This window comes from Rhamphochromis longiceps, linkage group LG15, assembly GCF_057381845.1.
Source record: "Rhamphochromis longiceps isolate RC_006_pf linkage group LG15, R_longiceps_female_GT1.1, whole genome shotgun sequence".
Taxonomy (NCBI): domain Eukaryota; kingdom Metazoa; phylum Chordata; class Actinopteri; order Cichliformes; family Cichlidae; genus Rhamphochromis; species Rhamphochromis longiceps.
The window spans coordinates 29,430,107-29,444,286 of NC_140571.1; the positions used below are offsets into that span (position 1 = coordinate 29,430,107).

At 41.3% G+C, this 14,180-nt stretch overlaps 2 protein-coding genes and 1 long non-coding RNA gene across 7 annotated transcripts in view; 1 reads left to right on the forward strand and 2 right to left on the reverse strand.

Moving 5' to 3' along the window:
- LOC146652909 (uncharacterized) lies at positions 1 to 11,421 on the reverse strand. Of its 4 annotated transcripts, XM_085381349.1 has the most exons (6): positions 11,266 to 11,421; positions 11,007 to 11,046; positions 5,971 to 6,033; positions 5,796 to 5,858; positions 5,513 to 5,679; positions 1 to 2,702 (listed from the first exon to the last, which is right to left on the reverse strand). In XM_085381349.1, exon 6 carries the CDS (start codon positions 2,692 to 2,694, stop codon positions 2,140 to 2,142), a length of 555 nt encoding a protein of 184 aa, XP_085237475.1. In that variant the 5' UTR covers positions 2,695 to 2,702; positions 5,513 to 5,679; positions 5,796 to 5,858; positions 5,971 to 6,033; positions 11,007 to 11,046; positions 11,266 to 11,421; the 3' UTR covers positions 1 to 2,139. The 4 variants fall into 4 exon arrangements, with proteins under 4 accessions (XP_085237475.1, XP_085237476.1, XP_085237477.1 ...); XM_085381350.1 differs by lacking the exon at positions 11,266 to 11,421 and having other exon boundaries at positions 11,007 to 11,102; XM_085381351.1 differs by lacking the exons at positions 11,007 to 11,046; positions 11,266 to 11,421 and adding an exon at positions 6,125 to 8,846.
- asb2a.1 (ankyrin repeat and SOCS box containing 2a, tandem duplicate 1) overlaps positions 9,437 to 14,180 on the forward strand; it is a 5,191-nt gene continuing 447 nt past the window's right edge. The window contains exons 1-9 of one of the 2 annotated variants that reach the window (XM_085381342.1): positions 9,437 to 9,533; positions 10,170 to 10,520; positions 10,852 to 10,962; positions 11,053 to 11,222; positions 11,293 to 11,448; positions 11,968 to 12,213; positions 12,311 to 12,482; positions 13,023 to 13,593; positions 13,983 to 14,136. In XM_085381342.1, the coding sequence (XP_085237468.1) occupies positions 10,177 to 10,520; positions 10,852 to 10,962; positions 11,053 to 11,222; positions 11,293 to 11,448; positions 11,968 to 12,213; positions 12,311 to 12,482; positions 13,023 to 13,593; positions 13,983 to 14,136 (1,924 nt within the window). In that variant the 5' untranslated portion in view covers positions 9,437 to 9,533; positions 10,170 to 10,176. Of the gene's footprint in view, positions 9,534 to 10,169; positions 10,521 to 10,851; positions 10,963 to 11,052; positions 11,223 to 11,292; positions 11,449 to 11,967; positions 12,214 to 12,310; positions 12,483 to 13,022; positions 13,594 to 13,982; positions 14,137 to 14,180 lie in introns of those variants that run through there. The other variant, XM_085381343.1, reaches the window with a different exon arrangement.
- LOC146652911 (uncharacterized) overlaps positions 13,398 to 14,180 on the reverse strand; it is a 4,433-nt gene continuing 3,650 nt past the window's right edge. The window contains exons 6-7 of the long non-coding RNA XR_014907508.1: positions 13,973 to 14,116; positions 13,398 to 13,628 (exon numbers count right to left, since the gene is read on the reverse strand). This is a non-coding gene — a long non-coding RNA (uncharacterized LOC146652911). The remainder of the gene's footprint in view (positions 13,629 to 13,972; positions 14,117 to 14,180) is intronic.

Sequence of the window (14,180 nt, forward strand, 5' to 3'; positions counted from 1 at the left end):
ATATATATATATAGATTCATAACATACTTTGTTTAAACATAAAAGAAATCAAACATTAACCAGTAATAAAAGACATAAAATATTTAACAGTAATAAAAGAAAATAAAACAAAACAATTTAGCAGCAATAAGTGAAAAAAAAAAAACATAACAGTAGAAAAACACCAAACAGCAAATATTTTTAGCAGAAAAACAATTTCTGCAATAAGAAAAAAAAACCTGAATTCAAAAATCCAACCACTCTACAGGACCCCCCCTTTAATTTGTTTTTTTTATTCTTTATTTTTTTTAGTGTACTATGTCGCAGCGGTCCACCGGGGGTGTTCTTTTTTGGTGTGTGTTTTAAAAAACCACGGTCTTCAGACAGTGTGTGATCGGTTTTATACAAGGCGACGGTCTTACGTATGCCTGTGTTAGATATGGCTGATAACGGTATGTTTAAATCTGAGAAAGCTTTTAAAAACTCTGTCCAGCCGATAGGTCTCAAACCCTCAGAAGGTGTGTGTGTGGTTGTGACGGCTTTAATTAGATCATAAATGTGTGAACCAGGGATGGTGTGTTTATCAACAACAATTTCGCCTTTGTCATTGTAAGAGATCAAGTGTGGCGAACGGTTCACCGCTGATAGAATAAGTTCTGCATTCCTCCTACTCCTTTTAGGTATGTGTGTTAAAACATTCTCCGCAACAAGATCCCTCACCCCGGCATCACCATGAACAGGCGATGTGTCCGGTGACTGGGGTTGCACATCCCTGTTAAATTGTTCAGGTAATGATAAAGACAGTACATTCTTTTCACGGGCACCTTGTCTCACAAGGGTAAGGTATCTTTGGAGAATATCGCTGTATTTTTTAGCCTTCTCATACACATCTATGTCAGAATCTTGTAACACTTGTAACATCTCCTTATCCAACTCGTGCTGAGACTGTTGTCTGATGCTGCCTGTTTGCTGCTGCTGCTGCTGCTGTTGCTTTATTAAGTCCAACTGATGTTGGGGTACCAAAAACATCTTTTGCACATGTTCCATTTTCACCTGTTTGCTATCAGACTGGTTATGAAAGGGATTGCAGCCCCTAATAACGGCAGTAAAAACCCTCCAGATTGGTTGATTGTCTTTCTCTTTTTCAAAGTTTTTATTTTTTTGTCTGCAATCAGTCTGATTATTGTTTTTTTCTTTTTTAGCTGTTTGTACTGCTGATTGGTCAGTGGAATGTTACCATGCAATACATTAAAGGCTATCTCACACAATGCATTGATAAAATCTAAATTTGAATTACTAATAATAACTCTGCGTAGAGTAGGAGGAGCCCTGTATATCATCTCCAACAGAGACAGATTCCTCCGCATGCGTGATGACATCCTTTCACCTCTTTGCTGATTTTTGTTTTGGAATGTAAACAACCGGACGGTCTGATAGTAAATTTGTTCTGAGTCTTAAATAGTCCGGGGTCTTAGCTTTATAGACTATTAAAAGATACCCGTATGTTGTGGATGTGGCATCATTAAACGCTTCTATAAAATATTTAGTATTACCCGGAAACATTTGCCTACCTAAAAGCATAACCTGATATTTATCTCTCGGATTTTTAAACAATATTAGGTAATTAGTGTTCAAGGAAATGGTTCTACTGGATTTTCCTTGAATAAACAAATTCTGAACTAGATATATACAACTCAAATTCCTATGATGCACATACTTTGTAAACACATTTTGTACTTCTAAATTGTTAGCTGCGTCGTTCATTACATCGTCTATAATTAACAAATTGTTCTTTTCTGTGGGCAGAAGGGTGTCATCAGCAAGAGATTCGGGTATACCGTTAACAAAGTTTATGTTTCTTATCTTAAGAAGCTGGTCATATAGTGGCTGCCATCCTTATCCCATAGTGATTCGGGTAATTTGTCAGGGCCTTGGAAGGGTGGCCATATCAGGATACATGTTTTAAAAATGCGCTAAATGTAGGATACATGTTTGAAAAATTATACATGCTTTTAAAAATGTGGTAAATGCAGGTTACATGTTTTAAGAAAGAAAAAATCTGGATGCATGTTTGAAAAAATAAGCAGGGTAGCTGTTTGAAAGATACGGTACAATACGTTTTTTGTTTTTTTGGAAAGAATCAGTCTTTCAGAGAAAACATTAGCAGCCTCCTTTGTAACACTCTGTGACCAACCGTAGCTGCCCGATTTTCACCACGTCCAACCCCACCAGATTGTGGTATGCCTCGGCGATGGCGTCAAAGACTTTCCTTACCGATTTCAGTTCGTGCAAGAGAGTTTCCGCCACCATGCGGACTTTGACGTCGTCCATTTTGATGTTGCGGGCAATCAGCAGATGTTGAATGGAAGGAATGAAGCGAGGGGTGAGGAGTCTTTTTCTGATGCTGTAATAATTTTCAGCGTAAAAGTCATCCACCAACACTTGCAGACACTCATGCTGTCTCTGGCTGGGGTGATCAAACTTGCAGCCGTTGCATTTGTCAGTGAGGTACTTGTTGATTACTAGGTTGACTAGGTGATACACAGCTGTTTTCACGGTATCGATAAATAAAGAAGATGCCCGACCGTCAAGCTCGACGGCTTGCTGCTGCTGCTTCTCCAAGGGGCTATAGTAACCGGGCGTGTCAGGTACTAATGAGCCCTCGTCCGAGGAACTGTCCTCCTCCTCAGTGTGACGCAGGGGTGCAGAGTCCATCCTTCTCGCTGTTTTGAGATAAAAAAAAAAAGGTTTTGGAGGAATGAGACGGCGGTCTTGTTTTAAAATAACAGAAGGTGGGGCGTGATCCTGAAGTGGGATGATCTTAAAGGGCGGGTAGGATATGTAGCGTTTGAAATGCAAAACGTCTCCTTATCAGCTGGAAATATTAAAGCCAGAACTTGCAACATGATACTTTTTACTTCATGTACAGGGTTTCCAAAATAAATTTTATTTCAAGTAAACAAACTAATACATTTGATTCAGGTAAAACAGATCATCACATTTATTCTTGTAAAGGGTTTTCTAAAAAGTTTTATTTCATGTAAAGCGTTTCCAAGGCTGTTAGCCGCGTTGCCCTGTATTGAACTTATTTACAGTTTGTCAGTAAAGGGTGACATGCACTTCTGGCCCCTGTGTTGAATGAGCCCATGTTGGGTTTGTGAATTTGACACCTTAAGGTTTTGAAGTTGGGGATACATGCTCCTGGTGAGCACAAGATGTCTGATATCAGCTTGACATCTCAGTTATAAATGGAATTCAAAATGTTTTTGGAAGTATGACTAACGTATAATCTGACTTCTAAGGTACGCACGCAAAGGCCTAGAAGACAAGGGGACAGTTTACTTTGTGCTATAAAAACACAAACCTTAATCTTTGATCTTCCAATTTTATCTTTCTGTTCTGGTTTTAGAGTCTCTGTTTATTGAGTCGTACTTTGGGAATCACCCTGTTGTGAGACAAGGGTACGCTGGGAGAGAATATGGCATTATACAAGCAGAGTGTTTTGGCTGTTTCTGTAGATCTAAGAAATACACCTGTTATTGGTTATTAAAAAGAGTTAGCTGTGGTGCAGGTTTAATTTATAATTGTTGCATGAACTGTTAAAGAATTAAAGACAGCTTTACACCGATAGTGCAGGCATTTTTTTTTTTTACTTAAGTAAAAGTATAGCTGGTGTCAGAAATACTCAAGTAAAAGTTTGATAATGTATGGGCTCGGAAATGTGCTCAAAGTAAGAAAGTCAAAGTAGTAACCTAGCTGAATATTGCCCTGTAATAAAATAATATTAGTAGGTGAGAGTACAAACTTAGTCTGGTGGTGAACAGGCACAAGAGGGTCAGAGGCACATTTGGCAGCCAGAGCCAGGGTTAGAGTTCAGAGACCCTGAGCCTAGTGGTTGGGCTAGCAACATGGTCTGGTGAAAGAGTCTAACATCCATGCATTACATGGTGTTGCGGCTGATAAAAAACAAAACAAACAAACAAACAAAAAGCCTATAAACTGACCCCTTGTTTAGAGGTGATTGTCAGTTTGCTGGGTTTTTTAGAGACGCTGAGAGTGAGAGAGATCATGTTCTACATTACTTTAAAAGTGATTTTCAGAGCTGTTGATGTATGAAACACTGTCCATAGAAACATGGATCAACTCTGTTTATGGCATTGAGTGTTAAATTGTGACAGTTTCAATAAAGTCTGCAAAATTCTTGCATTTATACTGGGGAGCTAGGAAAAGTTAGACCTTGGTTGTACTATTAAAAATCAGTTTCATAAAAAACCAATTAAACCGATATGAAGAAGAATGTGTTTGTAAAACTAGCGGTAAAGTATGGGAACTATAAGACAGACTGTTTCTGCTATCAAAACAGTTTGTGTTGTTAATCCTGAATGATTCTTGGTCACAACATTTTACTCCACACACATTTGGAAAATCGCATAGTTTGACAATAAATATCCCAGTAAAGACACTTCATTTCTTAAGAAATATGCAGAGGGAGTGATCTTTATCAAAAGTAGAAGTTATATCTTTAGCTAAACCGTTGTACACAAGAGCTTTAAAAATCTATAGTGTGTGAGGTTGTGTAAGTAAGGGTTGGCTTGCCCTTCTCGCCCACGTGTGACAAACCATCTGTTGGATCATGGATTTGATGCCTCAGCATTGTGAAAGTGGGGAAACATACTCCTGGTTGAGCATACGATTTCTGCTTACAACTTAGAATCTCAGTTCTAAATGAAATTAAAAATGTTTTTGTAAGTATGGCTAATGTATACTTTGACTTCTAAGGCATTCACACACACACACACGCACGCACGCACGCACGCACGCACGCACGCACGCACACAAACAACATAAATACAGAGAAGAAGAGGGTGTAGTTTATTACGCATCATAAAAGATATCACTAATCTTTCAACTGTATCTTTCTGTTCTGAGTTTAGAGTCCTTGTTTGTCGTACTTTGGGAGTCATACTGTTGTGATACTGGGAGAAAGGGGTAAGGTGTGAGAGGCAAAACCATCACACACAAAACTTCAAAAATCTAAAGAGTGTGTGGGACTGCTAGCTGTGTCGTTCAGCAATAAACTTATCTACAGTGTGTTAGTAAAGAGTGACTTGTACTTCTGTCCCATTAAACAATGGTTTAAGAAATTTCACTGCAAACTATAAAAGGAATCTGGGTTTAAATAGAACATAGCAGATGTTGTCTAATGTACTACACACTTTGTTTATGAATTTGGTAAACTGTTGCCTTTGTACCTGTGCTTCTTGGTGGTATTGATTGAGTCTAGCTTCAATCAAACATAATTTATCAGCTATTGAAGCTATATGACTCTGTTCAGCAGGCTGAGCGTCTGGAAGCTTCATGTAAGCATCATACGCCGGTGATATTTGAGAGTCTGTTATGCCGCCTTCTTCGAAATCTATGCGTGAATCAATGCTATTTCTGTCACATTCTGGGGTGGTGGGTATATGAACTAGATCAAAATCTGATATACTGTACTCAAAAACATCAGAGAAATCGCGAGGTAGCCACTCACTCGGGGGTGTTGCAGGTTCGCTGATGAAGATCTGTTCTGACTCTCCACTGTTGCACAAAGCTCCAGGTTTTTGTTGTTCTGGGAGGTCGATACTGCTTAAACATTCCAAAAACGTCTGGAATCGTACGGTGTCCTGATCATTATGAGGAGGGGTGCTGTTCTGCAGTCTGTGAAGATAGATAGACATGTGTTAAAACATTTTATACATGTACCCATTTCAAACTGAATAAGCGTGTCTCCCTCTCTATCTCTTTTTATCTAATTTATATATGCCTATGCTTACCTTGTAGTGTGCGTTATTCGGGATGGTCCTGCTTCTCCACACACCCGGTTCTCTGGCGTGGCTCTGTAGGTGTAAAACGGTCAGTTTAGAACATTTGTAATTGTTTAAACCTCTTTTAAATTTTTTTTTCTTTTGAAAAAATAATACACAACTATACATCCCGTTGTATACACACCTGATGTAAGGTTGGGCTCTGTGGTTGCGGTGTCTGAATGTTTTCCTGCTCAGTTTGTTAACCCTGGAACAAACAAAAACGTTATTACATAATTTAAAACAATCGCTAGTTTAAAACATACATACGTTTTAAAATCCAGTAATGCTGTACACACCTTGTGCCTGTTAGAGGACTAGTTCCAGCTGTAAAAGCGCCCGTTTCTAAAGAAAAGGGCCCTGGGCCGTTCTCCCGAAAAAAAATAGTTTGAATATCCTATAATATGTTAACATAACACTTTTTAAAAATCCAATAATAGGTTTTGTTTTACTTACCGTTTACGATGGCCATGTTATAAAGAACGATGTTAGTGTTGATGATCGCAAAGAAAATGGTGTGCTCTGCAGCGAATCTTGAGGCGTAAATGGCTCAGGGTTTCGGGCTCTGAGCGTGTTTTTTTTATATAGGGTGGGTGTTTCCAAAAAGAAAAGGTATGTCTCCAATCAATTTAAATGAGACCCTTCAGGGCTTTTGTCTTCTCAAGGAATTACAAAGGAGCCGATACTTCAGACAATAGGCGGGGTCGCCACCCGACTGGTACACCTGCCCCATTTACCTTGTCGAGGAATTACAAAAAGAGCCAATACCGGCCACTTTAAACAATAGGCTGGGCCCTTGTTCGCATGGTACTCTCAACTAGTGATACCCGCGGTGGGCTTTTACAATCCTGAACAAATTCAAACAATTAGCCAGCTGTTGAAAAGTTGGAGCGGGTCTGGGCGACTGGTTTTAGAAGTATCACTGTAGCGTTTATTTTCTAAAGGGCTGAATGTTATTTGTGACTATCTGTTGTGTTAAAAACTACTCTGAAACCATGAAACCCCTTACAGAAGAAATGGCCCGTTTGATCCGTTTTTAAATAAATAAAATGCTTGCATCGGTGCAAGGTGTTGACACCGGAATCACAAAATGAGTGTATTTAAAAGACGATTAGTTTGAAAAGAGCGATACTGGTTGCTTTGGGGGAAAAGACGACATTGTGTGCAGCGTTTTAGAAGTATCACTGTAGCGTTTGCTGAATGTTATTTGCGACTATCTGTTGTGTTAAAAACTACTCTGAAACCATGAAAACCCCTTACAGAAGAAATGGCCCGTTTGATCCGTTTTTAAATAAATAAAATGCTTGCATCGGTGCAAGGTGTTGACACCGGAATCACAAAATGAGTGTATTTAAAAGACGATTAGTTTGAAAAGAGCGATACTGGCTGCTTATAGCATTTATTTTCTAAAGGACTGAATGCTATTTGTGACATTTACTGTGTTAAAAAACTAGCTGGCTTTGTCTCACTCTTAGTTCAACATTCCGAAATCCCGATTTTTAAATAAAATGATCGCATCAACCCTGGAAAGAAACCCCAGTAGATGTGTAAAAACTAGTTAAATTAAAACTAGGGGTTTGATTAAATGAAACGCTTGTGAACATGCTGACATCACCCATTCAGAAGAAATTCCCATTTGCGCCATTTATAAAATAAAATGCATGCCTGCAAGCTGAGACATTGTCAGATTTAGAAAATTAGTGTGATTAAAACACTATTACCAACACTTTTGACTAGAGCACACCCTCTTTGTTAAGGCGCACTGTGAACCAAAACAGCTTCCACTCCGCCAAGAATGAAACAAGAAACAAAGAATTGCTTTTAAGAACACATGCATAACTGAATGTTGCGATACACCTAAGTGATAAAAATAGTTTAATTAAAAACCCTATGGTTTGATTAAATTAAAACCCCGTTAAAAACACAAACTCATATAACCCCTCTGATCCCCTGTGGTATTTCCACACCTGAACACGCATGCGCACACACACACGAAACTGGTCAAATCGGTTTGGTTGGCCGCCATCTTGGACTAGTGCCATCGTATTACTGAACGCGCATGCGCACACGCACGAAACCGGTAAAACCGGTTGTCAAACCGGTTTGGTTGGCCGCCATATTGGACAGGTGCCATCGTATTACTGAACGCGCATGCGCACACGCACACGCACGAAACAGGTCAAACCGGTTGTAAAACCGGTTTGGTTGGCCGCCATCTTGGACAGGTGCCATCGTATTACTGAACGCGCATGCGCACACGCACGAAACCGGTCAAACCGGTTGTCAAACCGGTTTGGTTGGCCGCCATATTGGACAGGTGCCATCGTATTACTGAACGCGCATGCGCACACGCACGAAACCCGTCAAACCGGTTGTCAAACCGGTTTGGTTGGCCGCCATCTTGGACAGGTGCCATCGTATTACTACTCTCAGTAGCTCAGTCTAAAAATAACACAATCGCACACGCGTGCCGTGATAACAATCCATGGATTTGTGTGGAGACTTTTGAATAAACAAAGTTATGACTGAGCTGAAGTTAAAACTCTGGTGTAACTTGAGACAGATCTGGGATTCATTCTGGAAAGTTTTTGGATTTCAGTCACGGCAGCTCTAAAATTTCACTGATATAAACACAAATTTTTTTAAAACGTAAACATTTGCATTAAATATGGTCTAGTAGTGGCTGTAGCACAAGAGATAGAAAAGGCCATGTATTAATTAGAGGGTTGGTGGCTTGATCCCTGGCTGCTCCAGTCTGCAGGTCAGAGTATGGACATGATACTAACCCCAGAGGTTGCAATCTGATGTGTTCAACAGAGCATAAATATTACATAGAAAGCACTGAGGCACAGAAAAACGTACATACTTGTGTTAAATATACACTTGCATATAGAGAATTATTCTTTAACAATCCTTGACAGGTGAAGGTTATGTTTTTCTTGCCTTGTGCAGACCTATTACTATGACACTCCATCGTGAGGATAATGGCAGCTGTTTGTTCTGGTAAGTAATGTTTCTGATTGGTTTCTAACAGTTTTTATTCTTTCACTTGCAGTCCTGGTGGAGATTTATACTTAGTTCTTTTTGGGTCAGGCTTATAGAGTTATTAAATCTTTTTTTAAATGACATTTTTGGCCATTAGGAAAAAAACAGAAATAAAGTTTCACTAAGAATCTTTAGACGCTCCTAAAAACCTCTAGTCCCTGCTGCAATCTGCACTCTAAGGGATCATCTAGGAATAGTGATTTTTTTTTCCTGAGGTCTGATTGGTCAGTAAGTGGAATTTTCCTGCCATTGAGTCTCTAATTAGGAAAATAAGATGCCCTGGAGCAAGTTAGGTCTGCTACATTGTGATGTACCTTAGTAAATGAAGCAACTTCAAAATCCTGAAAAAGAAAAAGAGTTAAAACTGAAGTTAATCTGTAGCTCTGAGCAGGTCTGGGATTATTTTGGGGGTGATCCAGTTTGTGAAACAGCTCTTCAGCATTTGTTTGTGTGATACAGCTTCATGTGACTCCACCTGCAACATTAGAGCAGTGAAGAGGTGGACCGGTCAACAAGCTCTGATAGCAGCTTCCTAAAATAAAACTTAAGTAACACCCCCACCCCCACGCTGGGGTCAGACTAGATTACAGACAGACAGCTGGAGAACAGACGGAGGAAAGGACGAAGCTGAAACTCAAGGGAAACACTGGATTTCTGACAGTGGTAAACAACTTCAGTGACTGAAGCTGTTAGACTGAAATCTGACCTTCAGTTTTTCTGGCTCATTGTTTATCTCAGTTTCCTTCTTTTTGTTTATCTGGCCATCAAGATGGTTGTTATTAATTTTCTCCATTAAGCTGGGCTGTCTGCTTTAGGCTCTGAGTGCACACATTAAAAGGTGCTTTTTGTGGGTAATTCCACTCTTCTCCTGATGAAAATGATCGCTGTGAGTGTGCCACCAACTTCAATCAGAGCTGTTCTCAGATGATGATAAGATCTGTAAAAAACACAAAACTTTAACAGTAAAATAATCTGAGAGATTAATGCTTCACAAACTGGTTAAACTGGTGAACTTGAACTTTGAACTATATTACACTTTCTGCCTCCAAGTGTTACCAGCATGTCTTTAGCAGCTGTTTGTCCAGTATTTGTTGGTAGTGAACATGGGGGCGCTTGAGTTTCCATGCTTTTAAGCTTGCAGGTAAACCTTGTTGTAGTTATTTTTATTTTTTTTTAAATCATCAAACACTGAGTTTGTACAAAGTATGTTCAGAAAGACTTTGCAGCTTCTTTACGTGATAAAACGATTAAGTTAGAAACAATAAATATCTGATTGGTGTCACTTCCCATTTGTTACAGTGACATCATGGCAGGACCCAGGATCTCTCGCTCCACATCATCTGCTTCCAGTCTGACTTCTGACGATTATTCTCTCTATAGTAATCTGAGTGAAGAAGAGCTGCTGCAGCTTGCAATTGAGCGCAGCCTAACTGACACACATGGCAACACCACCGAATCCAACACCATCAGTGCCAACAACACCATCAGTGCCAGTACCCCCAGCTGTGTCCAGCCTTCTCATTGTCCTGACAAACTGAACCCAGCCATAAACACAAACCAGCCCAGCTACAGAGCTCAAAATTCATTTCAAGCACAGACCACAGCACACTACAGCTCACCAAACCCACCACCTCAAAAGCCTCCTGATCCGTGAGTAGCCTCCATTTTTATTCTTAGTCTCTTCTGACCAAGTATGTGGATAGTTGAATATATTTAGAGCTTCGGATCATTGATGAGTTTGCATGTAGAGTGATTGATTGATTGTTATTGAATGTGTTCTGATTGGATGCAGACCCTGTGTCCTTGTTCTCATTAGCTGCAGGTTCTGTGTCTGTGTCCTGATTGGCTGCAAATCCTGTCTTCGTGTTCTCATTGACTGTAGTTTCCTTGTCTGTAGTTTGATTGGCTGTTGTCTTTGTGACTGTGCTCTGATTGCTTTCTCTTTTTGGAACTGTGTCCTAATTGGCTGCTGTCTCGTCAGGAAGACATTTGATGGGACAATCAGTCTGTTTGTCACGGGTTCTGGGAAGAGGATGGTGGCATATCGCAGACATGATGGCAGTCTGGTCCACATCTGTCCCGAACCTGAAGAGTGAGTTTAGTTCTGCTCCTAACATGTACATCCATTTGACTCACCTCTGAACAAGGTGTTCCAGTTGGCTGATTGGTCTTGTCACTGCAGGGAGGAGGAACCTTTGTTCAAAGCAATCCGTGAAGGTGATACAAGCAGAGTGAAAGCACTTGCAATGTGCCCAGGAACAAACTTGATGTTGCCGAGTAAACCGGGCTGGCTGGCAGTTCACCAGGCAGCGTGGTTCGGCAAGGAAACCTGTCTGCGCATGCTGCTGTCAGGTAGGTTCACCTATTCAAAATTACAGAGAACAACTGAGCACACCTGCAATACCGTCTTTGGTTTGAGCAGCTCAGCCTGGGATGATCAACAAGAGGACAGAACATGGCGAGACAGCACTGCTGGTTGCCGTCAGTAGAGAGCATCTGGGATGCGTTGAGGTGCTCCTGGGAAGAGGAGCTGATCCTGACATCCCAAACTATGACAAAGAGACACCACTGTACAAAGGTAAAAGAGACAGGACACACATGGAGAAGAGAAACCCCCCCAAAGAAAAACAGAAATGATGATGCAAATGGATGAAAGGGTCCTAACCTTTTTTAAATGTAGGATTTTTATCCCATCTTCATAAGTTTTAATTAGGAGATTAGACTCTCTTTGACATCCAGTAGGAACAGCTTCACCAAGCCACTAAAAACAACCAATTTGACCAGCTCTGCATGAAATTTTAATCTACGTGGACTATATTTTGGAGATTGCCAATTTATAAACATAGACCGAGCAGTCATACCAGCATGAGTCTCAGCTTGAATCAACTGCATCTGATTCTTGTTTGGGTGAAATGTCCCTTTTATGTCTCCAAAAGTTGATTCTGTTCATCTGGACGTAGCGTTTTCAGTGGAAGACCGAAAACACTATGTTCAGAACAACAGAATCAACTTTTGGAGATTTACTTTTGGAGATTTACTTACCTGGATAATTGAGAATGTATCAAGATGTCCCTTTTATGTGTTTTCCAATCTGTAGCCTGTGAGAGGAGCAACCCAGCAATTGTGGCAGTGTTGCTGAACCACGGAGTAGTGGTGAACACTCGCTGCATTCAAGGGTGGACAGCACTACAGGAAGCTGTTAGCCGAAACAACCTGGACATCTGTGAGATGCTCCTGAAGGCCGGTGCCAAACACAGCATCAGCAACATGTATGGCATCACACCACTCTTCACCGCTGCTCAGAGTGGGCAGCTCGCCACGCTGCGTTTTCTGCTCAAACATGGTAAATAACGTGGTTAATGAACTTGTTGCACACTGAACACCTCTGTTGCCACTGAATTAACTCCACCTTTGACCCCACCCCATCTCCCATTTTGCAGGTGCTGACATCAACAGCCAGGCAGCTGATGGCGCGACAGCTCTGTATGAAGCCACTAAAAATGGACATGAACAAGTCGTTGAGCTTCTCATTTCCCAGAATGCTGATGCCAACAAACCAGGAAAGAGGGGACTGCTACCTCTTCATGTTGCCGCCCAGAGAGGAAGTGACACGTAGGTACACTATGAAATGTTTACCGAGTTGTGCAGACTCACTGGAGTTAATTTGGTATTTAATAGTGGCATTGTGTTAAGTGTGGCTACCTTGACTCATCCAGGTATTAGGTATCTGGAGCAATTTTAGGGAGCAACAGCATTAACCTTAAGTGTTCCCAGTGTTTCTAGACCAAAGTAGCGATGGGGTTTCGGCCACAAGTGGCCCAGATGTTCCTGGGCACAAGTGGCATTCTTTCTGGCCATGGTGTTTCTGGTCATAGGTGACCCAGGTTTTTCTGGTGCTAAGTAGCCAAAATGTTTCTGGCCATAAGTGGCGAAGTGTTTCTGATTGTAAGGGCACTAGGTTTTACTGCTTGTACAGGGCCGAGGTGTTTCCGGTTGTAAGTGGATAAAATGTTTCTGGCTGTGAGTTGCCATTGTTGTTCTGACTGTAAATGCCCCAGCTGTTTCTGATCGTAAGTGACCAAGTGTTTCTGTCCGTAAGCGTGACTAAGGTGTATCAGTTTAGGCTAATTGCTAGGTGTTTCCTGTTCCCAGCATAGTCTCCATGTTGATCCCAGCCACCAGTAAGGCCAGAGTCCGGCGGACTGGCATTAGCCCTCTGCACATGGCAGCAGAGCGTAACCGTGATGATGTCCTGGAGACTCTAATCGGGGCAGGGTTCGATGTCAACACCCAACTATCAGAGGAGTGGTCTAGGTTGTACGAGGACCGCCGTAGTACGGCACTCTACTTTGCTGTTATCAACGACAACATCGATGCTGTGCAAATGCTCCTGACTGCTGGCGCTAACCCAAACTTGGATGTGTTCAAGCCTGTGATGGTAGCAGCAAGGCAGGGCTGCATCCAGACCATCACACTGCTTGTAGAACACGGCGCTGAGATCAATGCTACCATCCCCACCCACCCCACTACTTTCCCTGCCGTGTACATGTTCTCAATGAAGTACCTGCCTATGTTCAAGTACCTGCTAGACCATGGAGGCAATGCCCTTTCCTGCTTCAATTGTGTGTATGGCAGTCGTCCTCACCCACCAATCAAAACCAGTCGAACAGAGAGGGATGAACTCCATGATATCGACCAAGCTGTCCCAAGAAGAGCCATTCAGGTGACCTCTATTTTTCCTTTTAATTTTATGTTTATCTGGTAAAATGAAACAAATCCAGGTAAAAATCAAAACAACAAAACCATTACCATAGCTACTCAGGTGGCCTTGTTTGAAACGGGGTATTTAAAAACTTTGTTAATGTGTGTGAAAAGGGGACATTTAAAGACATATCCAGGATAACTTTTTATTATCTAACAGTGATCATTAACATTGTACATAAGCCAGGTTATCTGAATCTAGCTCTGAGTGCATGCAGTTGGGCTGTATGCTTGGGTAATACCTGAAAGTACCTGGCAAAACCTTACTGCCTAATCACAGTACGGCCTTCAGGTGACCTCACGATAAAGTTAAGGTGTAACTAATTGTTTGATACACTCACGGACTGACAGTTCTGTGAGATGATATCCGTCCCCAGTATCTGTCGATGGGCGGGGCCAATTATTGATGTCTTGTTGGATTACGTCGGCCATGTGACTCTTTGCTCCAGACTGATGGAACACCTGGACAGTTACTCTGAATGGACCTGCATAAAGGAGAAAGCGGGTAAATCAAAGAGTGATAATTGATTCTTCTGCAATTTTACTGAT